Source organism: Acomys russatus, chromosome 24, assembly GCF_903995435.1.
Source record: "Acomys russatus chromosome 24, mAcoRus1.1, whole genome shotgun sequence".
Lineage (NCBI taxonomy): Eukaryota > Metazoa > Chordata > Mammalia > Rodentia > Muridae > Acomys > Acomys russatus.
Window position 1 is genome coordinate 28,034,868 of NC_067160.1, and position 19,578 is coordinate 28,054,445.

General features: G+C 38.9%; 2 protein-coding genes across 2 annotated transcripts in view; one reads left to right on the forward strand and one right to left on the reverse strand.

Moving 5' to 3' along the window:
* Window positions 1-355: 355 nt before the first annotated feature.
* On the forward strand, window positions 356-5,598 carry Ermn (ermin). The gene is made up of 3 exons (XM_051166661.1): window positions 356-748; window positions 1,364-1,456; window positions 4,642-5,598. Exons 1-3 carry the CDS (start codon window positions 424-426, stop codon window positions 5,151-5,153), a joined length of 930 nt encoding a protein of 309 aa, XP_051022618.1. The 5' UTR covers window positions 356-423; the 3' UTR covers window positions 5,154-5,598.
* Window positions 5,599-14,090: 8,492 nt separating this feature from the next.
* Window positions 14,091-19,578, reverse strand: part of Galnt5 (polypeptide N-acetylgalactosaminyltransferase 5) — a 39,268-nt gene continuing 33,780 nt past the window's right edge. Inside the window, exons 9-10 of the mRNA XM_051166346.1 lie at window positions 17,584-17,745; window positions 14,091-14,418 (exon numbers count right to left, since the gene is read on the reverse strand). Of these exons, the coding sequence (XP_051022303.1) occupies window positions 14,278-14,418; window positions 17,584-17,745 (303 nt within the window). The 3' untranslated portion in view covers window positions 14,091-14,277. The remainder of the gene's footprint in view (window positions 14,419-17,583; window positions 17,746-19,578) is intronic.

Here is a 19,578-nt window from a genome sequence, read left to right on the forward strand (position 1 = left end):
TGGAAATGTTAAGCTGGTTACACAGAACTAATGTGCCTCAAGGTGGTCATTCTCTCCGGATTAAAGCCTGGGAACAATTGTGGGTCCTGTTACAAGGAAAATTACAATGGGCCATTATGGAAAGGGACAAAAATCTCTGTTCCCAGAGCTGGACTGACAAGAGGCAAGTGCCCCTCTGCAAGCCAACACAAAAGCCTGATTGCTTCAGATTGTTTGTTTATGCAAATTAAAGGCAGCATTAATTCTGAGAGTGGGGCTGTGAGGTGGTGAGGATGTTGCTGATTGGCTGGGTTTTGCTCCTGGTAGCCAAACTGAAAAAAAATCCTATCACACTCATTCCGAGCCCTAAAAACCTTTAGCACGAATCTTGTTATTACATGGTAGAGTGACAGTTTGTGTTTTTAGGATAGATTTTGGACCTGTATGACCGGCAGCATTAGAGCTTATCAAAGATCTGTTCCCTTACTTTCTCCATTGCTTTCCTTACATCAGACCTCAGTGAACATTATGACAGATGCTCCAGTGACACTGAGCGGGGCTGAGTGCAATGGGGACAGACCTCCTGAGAATGGCCATGAACCCATCAGTCAAACCAGGAAGGAGACAATGGATGCAGATGAGACTCAGCCCCAGTATAGGGCTGAATCCAGTCTTGAAGATTTACCTGCAAGAGAAAATCAAGAAGAAAGTGGAAACCCTAAAGACAACATACGACCCAAAGGGCCTGAAGATGAGAAGATTCTCAGTGGTAAAGGACTTTTTTTTCTCAGTTGAATTGTTTTGACTTATAAGCTTATTTGTTTTAAGTTTTTAAAAACTAATATTATATAAATAAGCTGAACCTAAGATGCATAGTCCTTTTTCCCAACAGGGTTTTCTATCATAATGACTTACAATCTAGGTTTATCTGGTAGCTCTGCAATCCCACTGTTTTCTCTTCTGAACTCTGAGTGTTTTAACCGAAAGAAATTAGGATAAAAGAAACCACCTTTATTAATATTAATTCATTGTTAACTACTGCTATTTATTGTTAGACTCACAGGTCTATTGCTGTCTAAAAAAGAGAACTCAGAGTTTTAAGATTCCTTTTGTATATGTCTAAAGAAATCTGAATCCATAGTTCTCTTTCTTATATATATATGTGTTATATATATTTGTATGTAATAAATATACATATGTATGTTAGAGGAGAGATTATTATTGTGAAAACTATTAAACAAATTCATTCAAATTTTAAAAGAATCAGAAAAGTAGAATTTTACTAACCATAATTTAAAGAAATGTACCTAGAGTCAAAATTGATCATCTGTGAACCTTTAACCATATACGTTGTAAATGTGACAATTCTTGTGTTTCTTCCCAGAAATCCCAGAAGAGAATGTCTTTATTGTTCACAAGGCCATCAAAGATCTTTCTCTCCAAGAAACAAGTGCTGAAGACATGGTCTTCAGAGAAGGTAATGGGAATCCTAGTTTCCTAACGTATTATTGGCTGGAGATGAGGGCAACATTGTATGAGGTGCTTTATGTGTGCTGTGGAGAAACAGTTATAAGCCATGACTTCAGAATTTTCAAGCAGCTATGAGCAGATGCATAAGTCTTGTCTTCTGTGGGTTCCACCTTACCCAGCTTTCCAGATGGTTCAAGCCACATACTGTATGGGTTGGTCTGACTTGACTGGCATAGCAAAGTGGTAGCCACGTATGATAGGTTATCCCACTAAACCAAGCTTTCTTTTTAGTTTGGTGCTCCAGCTGGGTGTCAGGCAGCTTCTGGGATGGCTCAGAAACAGGGTTAAAGTTTCTTATTGACACTCAATCTAAAGGAACGTTATAAAACCAGTTACTCCATGGGAAAGTTATGTCTGAAAGAAGTATAGAATAGTTAACCATTTTTTTTTACAAGAAGGCATGCCCCAGAGTGATGAAATTAATTTTGTGTTCTTTACCCAACTGTGAGAAAAAAGATTATGGAAGTCGCAATGTTAAATTTCAAGTAAAGTCAGTAGACAAAGATACAAAATCCTCTAAACATTTCTTCCAAGAAGATATTTACATTCAAATGGTTTTTGAGTTCAGTGCAGCATAGAATCTATTAATTAATCACTCCTTCCCTCTCTAGAAGCTGAAAACAGATTGTCTCCAAATTGAAGTCAGCATGTGGCACCTAACCAATTTAGTTTAGGACCCTACCAGGCAAAACATAGGGGACCGACCCACGGGACGTTAGGATGCTGTGTAGATAGTGGATGCCAAGGAGACCAGGCAGGTGCCTGAGGATTTCTCAGTTTACCCCTTTACCTAGACACCTTTCAGACTCTCTGCTGACCAATATGGAAGCAGTCACAGGAAGGTTTTGGCTCTTGTCATAGAAGCATCGCAGAGAGACCATCTCACCAGAGGTAGTCTGTAAAAGTTAAGACCTTACAAAATGAATGAGGTATCTTTTATGGCCCAGTCCTTCTGCTTCTAATGCGATGTGTCTATCAAGGCAGGGCTCACAGTTGTCCACCTGTGAGTTGTTTACTTTTCAATCAAGTGCAGAGTCGGGGAGCCTCTCTTCTTCTGCTACACCGTGTCACCGCCGAGTTTGCCTCTGCTCCGGTCCTTTCCTTCCTTAACACAACACACTTCTATTCCGTGACACAGGTGCTAGCTTTGTGCCTTTCGCTTTCAAAATGGCAAACAGCTACATGGTCTCCTAAGACAATATGCCTGCTAATCGTATCAACATGATAACAAAAAATATTGAGGGAAAACACTATCAAGTTTAAATTGAGGGATGGATTTTATTCATGACAGTCTTAGGTTTGAGTTATGAGCATGAACAAAAAGCTCACTGTGTGTATGTGTTTTATTTTATTTTATTGGCGGGGGAAACCCCATCAAAACAAAGCCCAGTATCAGCAATGTAAAGAATAACAAGTAGAGGATTGACAGCAACTGTTTAGGACCAGTACCGGTGCTAATTCATGTTACAAGGACATTTGGACTCAGAAGGGAAAACAATAAAATAAAAGCCTTTGATGAAACTAGACTTACAGGGAGAACCATGGAGGGAGAATGCAGTTAGCAACTGCTTTTCACCTTGTGTATAGGCTGATGCAGCATAGAAAAAGAATGGCGAAGCCACACATTCTGGCCAGGTTCATGATGGACATGCTGGGTTTCCAACAGAAGCCTGTATCGTGTACTTGTTCAGAATAAAAAAGGTCTGATCCTTTACTATTTGTTCTTATACAGCAAGGAATGCTAGTGAAGTGTGTTAATATGATCCAGCCGTTTAGAAACCAATGATTATAGTGCTTTAAGTCTTCTAAAAGCCGCCACATGGCACCAAATAACCTGTTACTCAGCTGGTATTTGAAGCAACAGGAGAACCTGCCATTATATAATACAAGCCCAATGTAATTATCAGACCTGGGACCCTAGAGGTCCGCAGAAGATCATAAGCCATGTTGTGTATGACTCAGTTGCCGGCATATGAGTTTGAACATCTGGGCCCTTTGATTTTCTGGTTTTTTTTTTTAGGCTTTATTTTTATGTATATGAGTGTTTTGCCTGCATGTATGGAAGTGCCCACTGGCCCACTGAAGGCCAGAAGAAGGCATTGAATCCTCCTCGAAAGTTAGAGTTACACAGAACTGTAGGCTACCATGTGGGTGTTGGAACCAAAGCTGACTTGTCTGGAACAGCAAGTTTCTGTCACTAAGCCACCTCTCTAGTTAGCCTTTGTGTTTTTTTGTTTGTTTGTTTGTTTGGTTGGTTGGTTGGTTTTTTTACATATTAAATTTTTTGTTGTTATTTTATATGCTTGAATATTTTGCCTACATGTATGTCTGTGCACCATGTACACAGCTAGTGCTATAGAGGCCAGAAGAAAGTACTGAATTCCCTGGAATTGGAGTTAGGAATAGGTGTGAGCTGCCATATGGGTGTTGGGACTAGACCCTGGAAGAGCATCCGGTACTCTTAACCACTGAGCCATCTTTCCAGCCCCAGCCTTTGCTCTACTTTACCATTGAAAGACAGTGTCAAATGTCTAAGCTATTGCTCTGAGTTCAACTAGACATGAGCAGTCATCATTTTCACATTGGAATAAAAAAATGGTTACCTCTGAGGTATTGTTTGCATTGTCCTTATAGCATGTATTTGTAGATACAAAGTAAATCCAAGTATTTTATTGGGTGTGTACATATACACACATATAAAACATATACCTGTACACAAATACATGATACACATAGATACACACACACACACATCTAGTTTTGGCAAGAGAAAAAATTTTAATGTGCCTCAGAGAACAGTAATCCTAGTAAGTACAGTAGGCTATAATAATAGGATTCCAGTCAAATGAGGTTGGGTTGGAGACATTCCTGGAGAAATCCAATATTCATTACACTTAAGAAACTTAAATTAGGAGATATTTATTTAACTATCTGAAGTGTAGTGTTTTGAAAACTGTTTTAACTGTGAAGCCTGCTTGATTGTCGAAAACTTACCAGGCAATACAGAGTCACAGTCCAGAAAGCACAAGTTGGAATCTCACTGGTCAGAGGAATGACTTAGAGTATGTCGAAATAGCAGCTAGGTACTCTGAAAGCCCAGCATGTCTCACCCCCTGGTTGGTTTTGCTGCAGGGCACCCGTGGAAGAAGATTTATCTGAGCAGCAGTCATCTGGAAATGAGTAGACCAGAGGAAAGGATTGTCCACCAACCTGTTAAACAGAGAGAAGATGAAAACACCGCCTGCCAGGCAACGGAAATTGAATGGTTGGGGTTCCAGAAATCTACTCAAGTTGACCTGTCGTATCCCAAATGTGCTGAGGAACAAGAAGTTTGGAATGAAGAAGTTACCGAGGAAGATGTGGAGGAGTGTGATGATGAGGAAGATGAAGTTCGAGTGATCGAATTTAAGAGAAAACACAGGGAAGGTTTTCAACTAACAGAGGAAAGCCACGCAAGGGAGGACTCCCCACTAAGCAGCCCTGGCTCCCAACCAGGGACCCCCGATGAGCAGCCAGTTTTAGCAAAGAAGGGAGATATCGCCAGGAATTCCTATTCCAGATACAATACGATATCCTATCGGAAAATCAGGAAAGGCAACACCAAACAGAGAATCGATGAATTTGAGTCGATGATGCATTTATAAACTAACTGGGACAGGAATGTCATGAGCGCTAAAGAAAAGCTAATTTCGTTGTGCTGGGATGTCTTCCTCTGCCTTATTTGTGAGATGTGCGAGCTTAATGTCTTTTCACCATAAAGCGTTGTGGAAATAACCATAGACAAAGTTCACTCTTGTAACCGCAAACCACCAAGCTTTAGATTCATTCCTGAGTGTTTGCTTTTTCAAATGTTAACGAATGTGGTGTTGTGTGGTAAGCATTGCCCCAGTGGCAACTTTGGCATGATTTGTCTTTAAAAATAGCAATAATAACAGAGGTTGCCAAGGGAAAACGAACTGTTAATGTGATTACCATAATTGTTTTGGTGTCTTTCTTCAGGCCAATGAAAAGCCTGGAATAAAAACCCTCCTCCATTAAACATGGTTTTTATAGATTCTGGACACATGCACACATATACATACATACACACATATACAGACACACACACACACACACACACACACACACACACACACATATATATATATATATATTTGCCTTCATAATTATTGTAAAAAATGGATCTTAAGTTATTTTCCTTGACATCTACAGAGTGAAAATTCAACAGACTGGCTTTCTAGGTGCCACCATTCAGTGAATTTCCTCACTAAAAGGCTGAGCAATTTACAGTCAGAATTCTGTTTGCTAAGTTATGGCTTTAAGCTTTCAAAATGAATTAAATCCACTGTGAAGTTGATCCAGAGAGGAACTAGATGGCTGGTGAGCAATAGAGTAGAGAATTGTATTGGATGGTTTTATTTCTGTTACTGAAAACAAAATCTGTCTAGCACAATGAAAATCATTAAAAACAAAAATAGCAATTTTAGCACAATTTTAAGAAAATGCCCTACTCCATTACATTTTCTTGCATTTAACACTATCTCAAAGCCATTTTCTTTGCTTAGAAATGAGAGACAATGGCAGCCATAACTGTACTAGTTACTATGAGGATGGAAAATAATTATGTTAGACTATTTTAGAAGTAGGGTGTGAGCATGTATTTTTAGTGAAAAACTGATAGTTGTGGGGAATATATAATTTATTGGACCAAAGCCCAAATTGGAAAGCTTTAAGCTGTACCCGTGGAGCTTCGCTTGAACCAACATGTCAAATAATGCATTGAATATTTATGAAAAGAGTATATTTATACTCTTGGATAGTTTATGCCACAAATTTTCATTTTGTGCTTCTGTATATATTGCTCTGAACTTTCTGTTACCACAGATAAAAATATCTTTTGGCTCCAAATAAAAAGACAATTCTTTATTGTCTGGATGTAATACAGCCTTCATTGTGCTATTCAGTCCATTGTTTGTCTCTTTCTCGTTCTGTGTAAAAGCCTGGGTTAGTCCTTCTTAGATGATTGCTTATTTGTGTGTAACGAATCCCACACATTCTCATGGCAAGTTCCTTAATTCTTCCTGGTCATATAATATCTTTCCACAGTATCATATACTATTGTGGACTATTTAAAAGAGTCGGCTTTGAATTTGATGAAAGTGCTTCTTTTATTCTTCAAGCCAATCATTTACAACCTGACCATGTAATAGATCTGTTACCCTTAAAGTGTTGAGCCTGCTAATTTCATTTAGGACACATGTGAGTTTTCCAAATAAAATAAAAAAAAAAAAAGACATTTTTCATCTTTCTTGATAAGGTGGGTTAGGGGAGTGATGGCCTGGGGCAGTTTCCTCCACTAATTCAGATCCTTTGATCATTCTACAGAGACCACCTGTTGCTTTCCTTGATTCCTCATGAGCTCTGTCTTTTCCTACTTAACTTCAAAGCACAGTTTTCTGTAACAGGACTATGTTGTTGACCTGTCCATGTGACAGCTTGTTTGTTAGATGGGGACAATAAGCTACTATGGAGTTTAAGCAAGATGGGTAGTACATGGCTAAGAGTCATGACAAAGCTATTGGCTTCTATGGTACTCCATAACCTTCGACTTTTCAGCTGTGTCCTCTTACCTCACAATTAACCAATTGTGAAACATGGTGTCCACAAAGACTGTTCAAAAGTATGTTCAACTGGAAAATCATTGCTGCTCCTGGATGAGGCAAAGCAGCAGCAAGAAGGCATTGGTAACATTCCTCGGTATTGCCAAAGATACATTGCCATATCCTATCGCTATACAGCAGAGCCAGAGTTAACACTTGGGTAACATGGCTGTGGTAGGTGGATTTTTGGGTCTTTGAAATCTGGAAAAAGCAAAGGTCTTGTCCAAATTGCATGGAGTATATTACTATAGATTAGACTCACCTGGGTCACTATCTGTTGATAACCACTCATGAAGATTTTGCTGAGATCTTGTGATTCAAGATTCAGGGGTGGTAAGGCTTCTGATACCTGATACTTGATGAGGAATATGTGAATGTTGTCACTTCTTAAATAACTTAATTCTCTTTTGTCGCCTGATGAATGAGAGTTAATGACAGCTTTATTTTTTAGTAAAAGTGAAATTTACCTTTAATTTAGTACTACATTTAAAAACATGAAATTTGCAAAGTTCAGTCTGTCTCTTTATATCATCTATCTATCTATCTATCTATCTATCTATCTATCTATCATCTATATCTATCTATGTATCTATCTATCTATCTATTTCTCTATCATCTATCTATCTATCTATCTGTCTTGTATATATCATATACCTACCAACCTACTTATCATCTACCTACCTGCTGTTGAATAAAAAATTTTCCTTGTCTGATTTGCTTTCAATGAAAGTTTATGTTCTTTGTTTCAGGTTTCTGCACTATTTCTTTAGAATTTATGGAGAATTTTTTTCTTGTAAGCAGCTATTTAGAACATCAATCAATGCCACTTTACAAAAATCAAGAGAACACCTAATTATAATTAATGTACATTATTTATTTCTAAAAGATTTTTAAATGATTATATGTGAAATTGTGAGAACTTCTTGTAGTTATATATAATGTGCATAAATTTTCTGTTACTTTAAAAGAAAATGAGATTTTTCTCTAGATGCATACTGGCACCTACAATATGAAAAACACAAATTCATCTTTGTAGTCATTGAGGTAATGTACTTAAGCTCTTCTGACACATTTATGGTGTTGTTTCTGCATTTTCACATGAGGTACTACTTTTTGGTATATTTTCAACTGAAGAACAGACATTAAGCTTTTAAAAGTGATCAAGGAAAACATTAAAAATAAGTAATTATAGAAAAAGATGACATTTTAGAGTATAATAAATAAGAAATGTGTTTAATGATATGAGAAAAAGCAACCACTTCTCTTCAAGCCTGAGTTTTCATTGTTTTATAATAAGAGGGTTATAAAATCTAATGTCAAAGTTATACTTTCCAATATTAAAATAGTAGGTTATGAGATAATATGAAGGTCATAAAGGGCACTTAAATTTTGCAGCACACGGGAAGGCTGAGCTTTCTCATAAGCAACACACACACACACACACACACACACACACAGCATTTGTAGCGGGCACCTACATTATAATTTTAGTTTATCAGAAGCAAAAGAAGTGGCTGTTTAGAAGTAAGTAGTAAGTCGTCTCAAATGTTTTTTCTATTAGCCTGGGCTCCTGTTAACAAACTTATTATGGAAATCAATACTGAAATCATTCACTTGATATTGCCTTGTTTGTGTGTCTGTCTGTGTGTCTTGTTCTCTTTCTCTCTCTCTCTCTCTCTCTCTCTCTCTCTCTCTCTCTCTCCTCTCCTCGCTCTCTCTCCTCATCTCTCTCTCCTCTCCTCTTCTCTCTTCTCTCTCTCTCTCTCTCTCTCTCTCTCTCTCTCTCTCTCCTCCTACAGCTACTATGTATAAAACTAGAAAAACGTGTCAGTTTTAAAAGAATCCTACAAACATCCACAAATATACTTTGATTTCCTGTCACGTCAGAACATGTCCACTTGAGATCCTTTCTGCAGAGCATCCTGGCAGGGAAGAGGCCATTGACCTTAGAATGTCCTAACTGCTCCTTGCCATTGCTTTCCTTTTTTTATGTTGTGACAAGAAACTTGAAGTTTTCATCCCCTCCAAATTTAAAGTAGGAGACAGATGCACCCACAAAAGGCATATATTCTCACAATTGATGTCTTCAAACAGTCAAGTTATACTGAAAATATTTATTTTATTATGTTTATCAAAAGTTTTAATTCCACCATCTAATACAAAGGCCTTATTTGTGTACTTATAGCCAATACTTTTGTACTGAAAAATCCCATCAATATAAATAAATTCATTTTCACTCATTTGATGGTGATGAGGAACTCCACATATTTGAAGTTAGTCTTCATGTTGAAAATGTGAATTTTCATTTTTTAAATTTTTTTTCTAAGGAAGGACTCACATAAACTTGCAAGGGACCCTGATAGAAACAACAACTGTCAGTTAACACCTCTGGATGAAATCAGAGACATTAAATCTGCCTCACTGTGGAGCTGATTTACTTTCTTTCCTACACAGGCATGCCAACATCTGAAACACCATCCACCAGGCCTCACAACGGACTAGAGCACTTTGTGTGGCTTATGAACAGTGTCCATGGAATGAGTATTTATCACCAACATGAACATCCTGTATAATAGCTTTGGTTTAAGCCGTTCTTTCTTTCCTTCCTTCCTTCCTTCCTTCCTTCCTTCCTTCCTTCCTTCTTGGTAGTTCACTCTCAGGAATCATTGAATATCCCAAGCTGAAATTGTAAAATCTTATGACACACTCTGTAAAGTGAGTTGAAGTAAAGAGCTGTGGTTTGTGTTTTTCAAATCTGCATTTCCCATCTCTGTTAACAATGAACCAATTGTCAGTTTTGCTTAAGTTGGAAGAGAGGTTGGTAATGTCGTTCACAGAGAAGCACCGCTCTACATTTCTGTTGGGTAGTTTGGCCCTGGAGATGGAAAAGGAAAAGGAAAAGTATCACCTCAAGGCTGTACCTAATTACAAGACCTACGAGGTTCTGTATACAGACAAAAATCTATCTTCAGCCGCTCAATAGCCAACACTGACTTCTTGCCTATGAAACATTCACGAGAGACCAAAAAGCTTTTACCCAACTTCATTTCCTTATCTTTAAAGCAGTAATCTGCAATCCAGGGCCTCACCCAAGCTCAGCTACATTGATAACTCTATTGTTTTAAAAAGGGATAATGGTGGCATGTCATAGGGAAAATGCCTCTGAGATCATTGGAGAGAATGGCCACTGGCTTTTATATATCTGTGAAGGGATGATCATACCCTTTCTAAGTGTAAGGAAGAGACAGACACCATCCTCATCAAATGGAGAGAAGAAAGCCAATAAGATGAGCACACACAAGATCTAGGAGGGTGTAAGTGCTCACTGATAATTATTCTTTTTCCTTTATTTCTTATAATTTTGTGGTTTTCATATAAGTTATTGGGGCCATGAGATCTGACTTCTTGGCTGTGTTCAACGTAAAAGTAGAAGTATTTGAACAAGAAGCAAGCTGGTGGTACCTGGCTTGCCTCAACCTCATTATCTTGCCTGAGAGCTCCTTGAAAATCATTGTAAGTCATTCATGAAATCAGGACAGGCTGGGGATGCTGAAATCTTATCCACTCTAAGAGTCTATGACCCTCTCCAATCCTTAAGTCAACACTAGAAAGAAGCTTTTCTAATATCTAGAAAAAGGCTTCCAATGCAGTGTGGGGGAAGCGAATGATGTATTGCGATCATGGTACAGGGTGGTTTTGCAGGCCTGTGAATGACAGATAATTGAATGTCAGCAAGCAGAACTGAGCAAATTTGACGCTCCTGATGAAACAGCACAGTAGCAACAACAGCTGTGTCATCCCACGGGAGAGGAGGGGGTAGCTCTGCATAAGTGTTGAAAGAGAAAGCTGCTATGAACGCTGAAGGGTGAGGAAGTCCTCCTAGTGTTCAGGAAGTTAGTACTTTTTTTCAAATCAGTTCTGTCAAAATATTAGCAAGCCTACTCTGTGTTCAGGTGGATAAGATACATAGGCATGTTTGTAAGAAAAGGCAATAACCAAAGCCAAATAAACCCCTGATAACTCACCCTCCTACCAAAGAATTCACTTAGACCACAAAGTGTTCCATCAAAGGTTTTTTGTTACATGTAAAAGATGCTGTAGTAGAAATTATATACTCATTCTGGTCTTTGAAAACAAATTTTGGGGGAACAATACTTCTTTAAAAATGTTGGCAGCAAATTTGAGGATCAGCTCAATGAATAGAATGGTCACTGGGTTTATCTATTGTTAATGAGATGCTCATATCCTTCCTTGGTGTATTGGGACTCTAAATGAGAGACGCATGGGAGAATAGCAAAATAAAAGGATACAGATGGTCCTAGAAATCTACAAGTAGAACAATATGATAGGCAGATTTGGGCCCAGGGGTCCCGCTCAAACTAAGGCACCAGCCAAGGACAATACAGGAGGTAAACTTTAAACCCCTTCCCAGATCTAGCCAATGGTCAGAATATTCTCTACAGTTGAGTGGAGAGCGTGATACGACTTTCTCACGTACTCTGGTGCCTCACATTTGACCATGTCCCCTGGAGGGGGAGACCTGGTGGCACTCAGAGGAAGGACAGCAGGTAGCCAAGAAGAGACTTGATACCCTATGAGAATATACAGGGGGACGTAATCCCCCTCAGGAACAGTCATAGGGGAGGGGAATAATGGGAAAATGGGGGGGGGGGAGGAATGGGAGGATACAAGGGATGGGATAAACATTGAGATGTAACAAGAATAAATTAATAAAAAAAAAAAGATGAGACAGACACCTTCCTCATTATATGGAGGTAAGAAAGACGTATGTAAGCCAGTAAGATGAGCGCACACAAGATCTAGGAGGGTGTAAGAGCTCAATGGCAATTAGTCTATCGCTCTCTTTTTCCTTCATATTTTTTTTGTAGTTTTTGGTTTTTATACATGCTATATAAGGATCCTATCAAGGCTGGTCCCACACAGGTTCCTAACTCATGACTAATTCCTTGAATCTTAGGGTAAGTGGGAAAATGTATGGTAGAAAGTTTGTTAAAAAATTTGCCCCAAAATAAATACATGATGTTACAAATAAAGTATTTGTTCTACTGATAGTATGCAGAGGTAGTTTTATGTAACAAGTATGACAAGATAAAGTTGGAGAGTACATAGAGCAGATGACACAGAAAGATCTTTTGGGAAAAAATATGTTTACTTTCTTCACATCCAAAGTGGGCCTATCCAAAGCATTTCTCAATTTTTTTTTTTTTTTGCTAAGAAAGATTTTTCTTTGAGGAAATTGTCATTGACTAAAATACACACTCTATAGACCAGTGGGACAGGGGCATATTCAAGGTGTCTCAGTTACATAAAAATGGCCTGTGCCACTCTGTATTGTTTTGTCACTAAGTCAATTAGTTTATTGGCAAAGATTTGTGTTTTGTTTTGTTTTTTACTTCCCATATGGCTGTTTTGGTAAGAATTACCTCATATTCAAATTCTTCTCTTATCTCACTTCTCATCATCAGTTACTGGAATGAAAGATTTTGAATATGCTGTGTATGCTGCATATGTGTAAAGAAAAAATGTTTCCATTCCCATTAGTCATTGAGAGCCATGCCTGTGTGTAATTAATTGGAAAATAAAATTAAGTGCCAAATAGGAAACCAGAACTAATATGCTCAGTTTTAGCATATTATCACATTAACAAAGGTTTAAATCCACCAGCGAGGATGAGTAAGTCCACCTTGCAGGGCGCAGCTCCAGTAAGGAGGTTGATTTATCTCTTTTGAAGGACCACTGTGGGCAAACTCTGACCATGGTTCAAACAAGAGAATGAGTCACACACACCTGGAGATCTGAATTCTCACCCTGCTCCCTGAAGTTGGCCTGTGAGAGCTTTTAGATAGGCAATTATCTCTTCCAACATCCATTTTCTTATCAAAAGGATTATGGTAGACCTTGGTCTCCAAGCTTTCTTTTGCAATACCCAAGGATTGGTGTATTTACCATGAGAGCTCAGTTTGGATAAGGAAACATCTAGCCTTCCCCAGCTGGCCCGTGCTAAGCTCAGGTGCACATGAGAGTTTTGCTCTGCCTTTCCCATCAGAAGCACATCTTCTTTCTTATTCTGCCCGGTCTGGGATAAGTCTTCACCCGTCTCTTTCCTCAAAGTTGCTTACCTCATTTCCCTCTGTTTACATCTGTGTCTGGTTCTTTTAGAATCTACTTTTAGCATACTTCATCCAAATGAATACCACTAAATCTAAAGTAGTACTTTTATTGTTATTATATTTCAAGTTTTGTCCTATTCTTCAGCATCGTTTCGGCCTTAGTTATTTCCACTCCCCTCATTTAACTCTTGTGTTGGAATGTCCAAAGGTCAAGTGCAGGTTTTGCTAAGAGAGTGTGTTGTGACCCACCCTTCTCTCCCTACCTTAAAAAAAAAAAAAAAACACAAAAGTCTAAGAAGTAACTGTTATTATCAGGTATTTTAAAAATGTAGCATTATTAGAAAGCACAACGTGAACTAAAAGAACATACAGAATTAAGTACATTAAGGCTTCTTCTTTGCTCCTTATTTTCTTTTTCCTACAGCTTCAGATTGAGGAGAATCTTCCTGGTTATCCAGGCCCACACCCCACCTAGGAGGGGTCTCTAGGAGGGCTCTTAGAGAGTAGAGCCCACTACCACACACTGTCTGGTAAACATGGAGATACTTCAACAGGGCATGTCTCTCTGCAGCTAGCTGAGTCTTCCAGGTGTGTGGATCCTGGCAGAAGAATTGGATGAAACAAGATTCTGGTTGGGTTTCCCTCTACTTATGGGTCATGACAGCAGTCATGGTCATGACATCATTATACACCTTCAGTTCTGGTTACCTGTGAGAGTCTGTGAGGAAGACTTGCAGTATGCTTACAGCATAGGGGAGGAGCACAGATACCCCAACAACCACCCAGAACTCTAGTCCAATGGAAGTCTGTTTCCCTGAGTTTCCCATTTGGTGCTTCAAATGTAGTCATTTTCAAAAATTGTCCATTCAAATGCTATTAAAATGGAAAATATAAATGACCATGGAGAGAAATACAGGCACCAAGTTTGGTGTTCTTTTCACAGAATCTAGTGGGTTAACTGGATTAAATATGCCTCTCTAGCCTTCATAGTATTTTTCAAATTTCCACTTTTGATAAGGTTCCACTGAGTTACAAGCAGCCAGTTTCAGGGTCTTCTGAGAAACATTCCCTTCCATGCATAATAACTGCTGAGAATTTTCAAAAACAATATGATCCACCTGAAGAAAAAAAAAGAGGGTACGGGAATGAGCTACAGACTAAACTTGACAACAGACATATGAAGATATAATAAGTAAATTATATTTTCATTCCCCTCAGGAACTCTCCTGAATTAAATTAGTGACATAAGCACAAGCTTTAGCAAACATCACATTTGTCTCCGTCTAACACTAAGTGATCTAACATCTCAGAGTTGGAATATTTTAATTCTTCAGGAAGCAAATAGCATTTTTTAAAACTACTGATATGGCCAATAACTATATTATTTAAAGGAAAAAATACGACTGTCACTTAATGTATTGGGTGGCTACTTCATGTAGTATGACAGAAAGCAAGTTTGTTCATTTGCTAACCCAGATCATGTCTTACAAGGTTCCTGTGTATTCACAAAGGCTAGAAATGCCAAACATTCAGAGCCCAGATTTAGTTAGAAAGAAAAAAGGCATTCCAGATGACCTTAATATTGCTCAATATTTATTAAAGGTGAGAGATAATCTTCTTAGAACTAACTATGACTTTATAATTTTTAACTTGTAAATCTCAATTTCATATATATATATATATACAATAATTTTAGTCATTAACAAGTTAAATATACATTTATATATATGTATATATGAAAGCCTCCCCATTTGAGTAATATATATATATATATATACACACACATATAAATATGAGTAATATACATGTATTACTCAAATAGGGGACACTTTCATGCTAAAGCATTTTAAAGATGTTTCCACAGAACATTACAGCTCTTACAGAACCTTTGAAATAGAATGCTTGCATATATTTAAGGTTGTCCAAAGTAGGTGGCCTTGAAGAAAATTGTTCAGCATTGTCTACACTGTGTTCTGTGGTGAATGACAGAGGTAACCAAATCACTTATTCCTCGTCTAATGACACATAAAGAACAGTGAAAAAGAAGCCTTCTATGCTCCAAAGTCTGACACTTTGAATGAGAGGCAGAGACCCGAGCATTAGGGAGGAGCGCTTTAGGGAGCACTTTAAAATGCAAATTTAGAAGTGTCTAATTTTAGTAAGTCGTTGCACTCTACAGTCCAACTGTAAAAAAGAAAGAGGTTTCCCAGGCTCTCTCCATCTTTCTCTTGTTCTTTAAGACTTGTTTATGTCTTGGACAGCCCCTCACCCATTCTTCTCCCAAGCTGCACCAAAGGTGATGTGTTAATGGTCTTTGAGGCCATTGAGGCTTGCTGGGAGACCCATAGGTCACTGTGCAGGTCTGTGATAAGGACTGTGTGACCTTCACTTTCTGGCCGTGAGTTGGGCACGCTCTAGCTGGTGCTGTTTCTGAACCATGCTGCCTCGCCACAGGCCCAACACAACAAGGCCGTCTTAGGGTGAACTCAAACCTCGAAATGGAGCTGACACAACCCTTTCCACTTTCATCGTCTAAGGTATTTTTCTAAGGGGGTGGGGAAGGGGTTTAAGAGAATTTGCATGAAAACTGTTGAAAGGAAAAAAAAAAAAAAAAAAAAAAGAAGCAGAATGAGAGACAGACAGTGAGAACTAGAGAAAGTCAGTTACAGGCCAGCTGACCATCTGGACACATCACAAGGGACAGGAAGGCAGAAGGCAGGGATGTGGCACACCACGGATTCCTCATTTCTGTTACCTTAGTAACTTACCTTTTCCAGGTCAGCTTATGGGATAAGACCTACTCTTATATACTTGCTCACTGTACATCCTGTCTAGGAGCCATTTCTGCAGACATGAGATGCTCTGACTCTCATAGTCTCCCTTTCCTTCTGGCCTTTTTCTTTCCCACCTTAGGTGTGGTGGGAAGGAAGTAGGAGGTGTAATGTGATTTAGTTGATAGATGGTTATGAAATTTCCCCCAAAGTGTGAAAAAAAAAAAATAGACGCTTACACTAGTAATTCTCTATTTGGCAGTATCAGCTGACAATAATCATCATTATCAGTAAGGACAAAAATGTCCAAAATACTAAAATAATATTAAAATAAAATATAAAATATACTGCTGTAGATTGAATGAGTAGCATGGCCCTGATTTTGGCTCAGAGTAGAAAAAGAATGTCTGGATATTACATCAAAAGAAAGAGTGCCTAAGCAATGCTTATTTTCGCTCACAGGTCAAGGGTCCATCTGACCACTGTGGGGGAATCCGCAGTGGCCGGAGTTTGGAGCACTAGTCATATTTCAAGAACAGTAAAAGAAGAAGCAGAGATTAGGGGATGAATGTTACCTAGTTCTTACTTTCTCTACTTCACACAGCACAGGATTCCCTTCTGAGGAATAGTCCCACACCAATTAACTTAGTCAAGACAGTCTTCCCTAGGCAAGCTGAGGAGCTGGCTCTAACCACAGCACCAGTGCCTGCAAGACATTTGGCGGCGGCATGCTAGGGAGGTGGCAGAAACTTGAGAAGACAATCCTGAGACCATTCTTATCCTCTCAAGATTCTAAGACAAAGCATGTGACCTTGAATCCTATTCAAAGCAGACTGGGAGAAACTGATTGAACTTCGAGAATACATACAGCAACACTGGGGTATATAACACAGATAGCAACTGTGCTGGAAACATCCTCTCCAAGTATAGTTTTCAGTTGGTGATGCCTTACTACCAAATGCAAAGTTGGCAAGAGACATATACAGACTGTAATCACTTCCTGCAGTTCCCGGAAAGTGTTATCTGTGGAGCCACACAGGGGTGAGGAAAAGATGTCTTTCTTGGAAAGAGGGCAGCATAGGGAACTGGAATAATTCTAAACAGCAGCGTTTGCAGGAAGCTTGTTGCTTCTTGCTTTTTCCATGTTTCCCAATTCTAGGCTCTTCTGGTAACCAATGAGAATAAATTTCAATAATACACATGGCATTGTTGACTGGTTTAAATGAATTCTGGAACTAAGATGATAGTACCAATATAGTGGGAAGAAATGGGCACCTTGAATTTAAACTACTCACTTGAAATCAATTTAAAACAAAAGAAAACTAAACTAAACTAAATTAAGAATTTCAAAAATGTTTGTTCACTGTGCCCCAGCATGAACTTTCACACTGCCTCAAATGTTACAGACAGCATTTAAGGCTTCCCACTGATGAGACCGAGAATCAGAGTGTTGTGCTCCCTTTGACTGGAAGTTAACTTTGTGGTAAAGGATGGCACAGATATTGTGCTTACCAGTTCTGGATGAAAGGCGGATTCGGATTTGTGCAGCCATTTGAGCCTGCTGCTTCTGTTATCACAGGGGTGCAGCCTCAGGGAGCCTTTATCAGTGACAGGCGCCATGCACCACTCTCCGTGCTTAATAAGTCTTACCCAGGTATAATTAAATTGTTGGAGCTGTAGGGGACGGGAACAGGAGAGGCCATTGAGATAGCAGGCAAGGTCCATTGCCAGAGACTTCTACCAACAATAGGTGAGATCACGTGCACTCTAATCTGACGAGGAATGAGTATTATTTAACCTGCACACTGTCACAATTCTCATTGTCAAGTCGGATAGCAAGACTATCTTTGTGGACCTCAATAATGATTTTCAGGTGTCTAGCATACAGTACACTCCCAATAAATATCACCAGAAGCAGTATATGTTGTCAGTACACCAAGTATATTTCTGAATATGGATGTTCTTTCCAGTGTGGTGAGGTCCAGACAATCTGGGTGCTAAGTACTAGAGTATGTAAATCACCACGCAGTTAAGTTTCTTATTCATTGTTGGCGTGAGGTGGATACAAACCCCAGCCTTAGATTTCTTCAGTGGAAATTGTCATGCTTTCTTCTTCCAGACTCATTTGAACTCAGGTTGCTTTATTTCATTGCAGGGGATGTTATTGAACATGTCTTTGGTACCATGTAACATCTCCCAATTTATAGGATCAGCTCCTGGCAAAGTCCAGATTGGAGGAATTGACAATGTAGAGTAAGTACCAACACAGGTAATGAAATCATGTCTGCAATTCTTACAACTAAGTTAACAGTAATTTGAAAATAATTTAAGGCTATTTAGTCAACCTTTTTCTAAAGCTCTGGTCCTCGTGAAGTTTGCTGTTTGTCGGAGGAAGTATGGGACAGAAAAAATATATTGAAATGTATTTTCCCTATGAATCATTATAATGTAACTGGAATGTCTTTCATCTGCAGTATTAAACACTGAACCAAGGACTTCCCACGTGGTAGGCAAGTGCCCTACTATTGAGCTATGTGGCCTACTCTTTTTGTACATTTTATTTTGAGACCAGGTTTACCAAGTAGCCCAGGATACCTTTGCATTTGTTCTATATAGTCTAGGAAAGCCCTAAAATTGTGATTTTGTTTTTGCTTCAGCCTTGTAAATGTTGTTTTTATTTCCTTAAATGGGGGATGTGATGAGGACTGTATGTGCCCAGGCTTTATGAATACATGGCTTGGGCAAAGCCCAGACCGTTTCCATCTAACTATCCCTAGGCATGGAATCCTATAGCCTTCATACAATCTAATCTCCTACAATCCTTGACCTATAAAGCTTCAGCTTACAGCTTCCATCTTATATCCTAGGCCTACAATGTTTTTAGCCTCTGAGACTTACTGCTGAATAAGCTTATCGTTTCTAGCTCTTTCTGAGCTCTGGTTGGCGGGTTCAACTCAGCTGCTCTGGTTCAAATTTCCTTTCCAAGCTGACTGATTCAAACGGGCTTCTCTTCACTTCTCATTAAATTGCTCTACTTGAAAAAAAAAAACTGCCTCTGAACTATACAAACTGAACTGCATGACCTCAACTGTACTCAACTGAACCGCACTGAACTCTACTGTACTGTTTCCATGATCTCCCTGCTCCCTCTTTGCACTGCTCTTAAGTAGCTTCTCTTTCATGTCTGTTCTTGTGAGAAGTTGGCATATCCTATCTCTGACTCATTCTGTCAAATCTTTCCTTGATTCATCACTTTGGCCCTCAAGTAACATCATTGTTTGGGATTAAAGGTATGTACTAAATATGTGTCTATATTCCAGCCAGAGGAGTTAAAGGTATGTCATGTCTCTACTACTGCCGGAGATATTAAAGGTATGTATTCCAGCCAGAGAGATTAAAGGTGTATTCTAAGGGCATGTCTGTTTTCCAGATGGATCACACAGACCTAGGTCATTGGATGTGATCCCTTGGCAGAGTAGCCATGTTGCTGGATTAAAATTCCTCTAC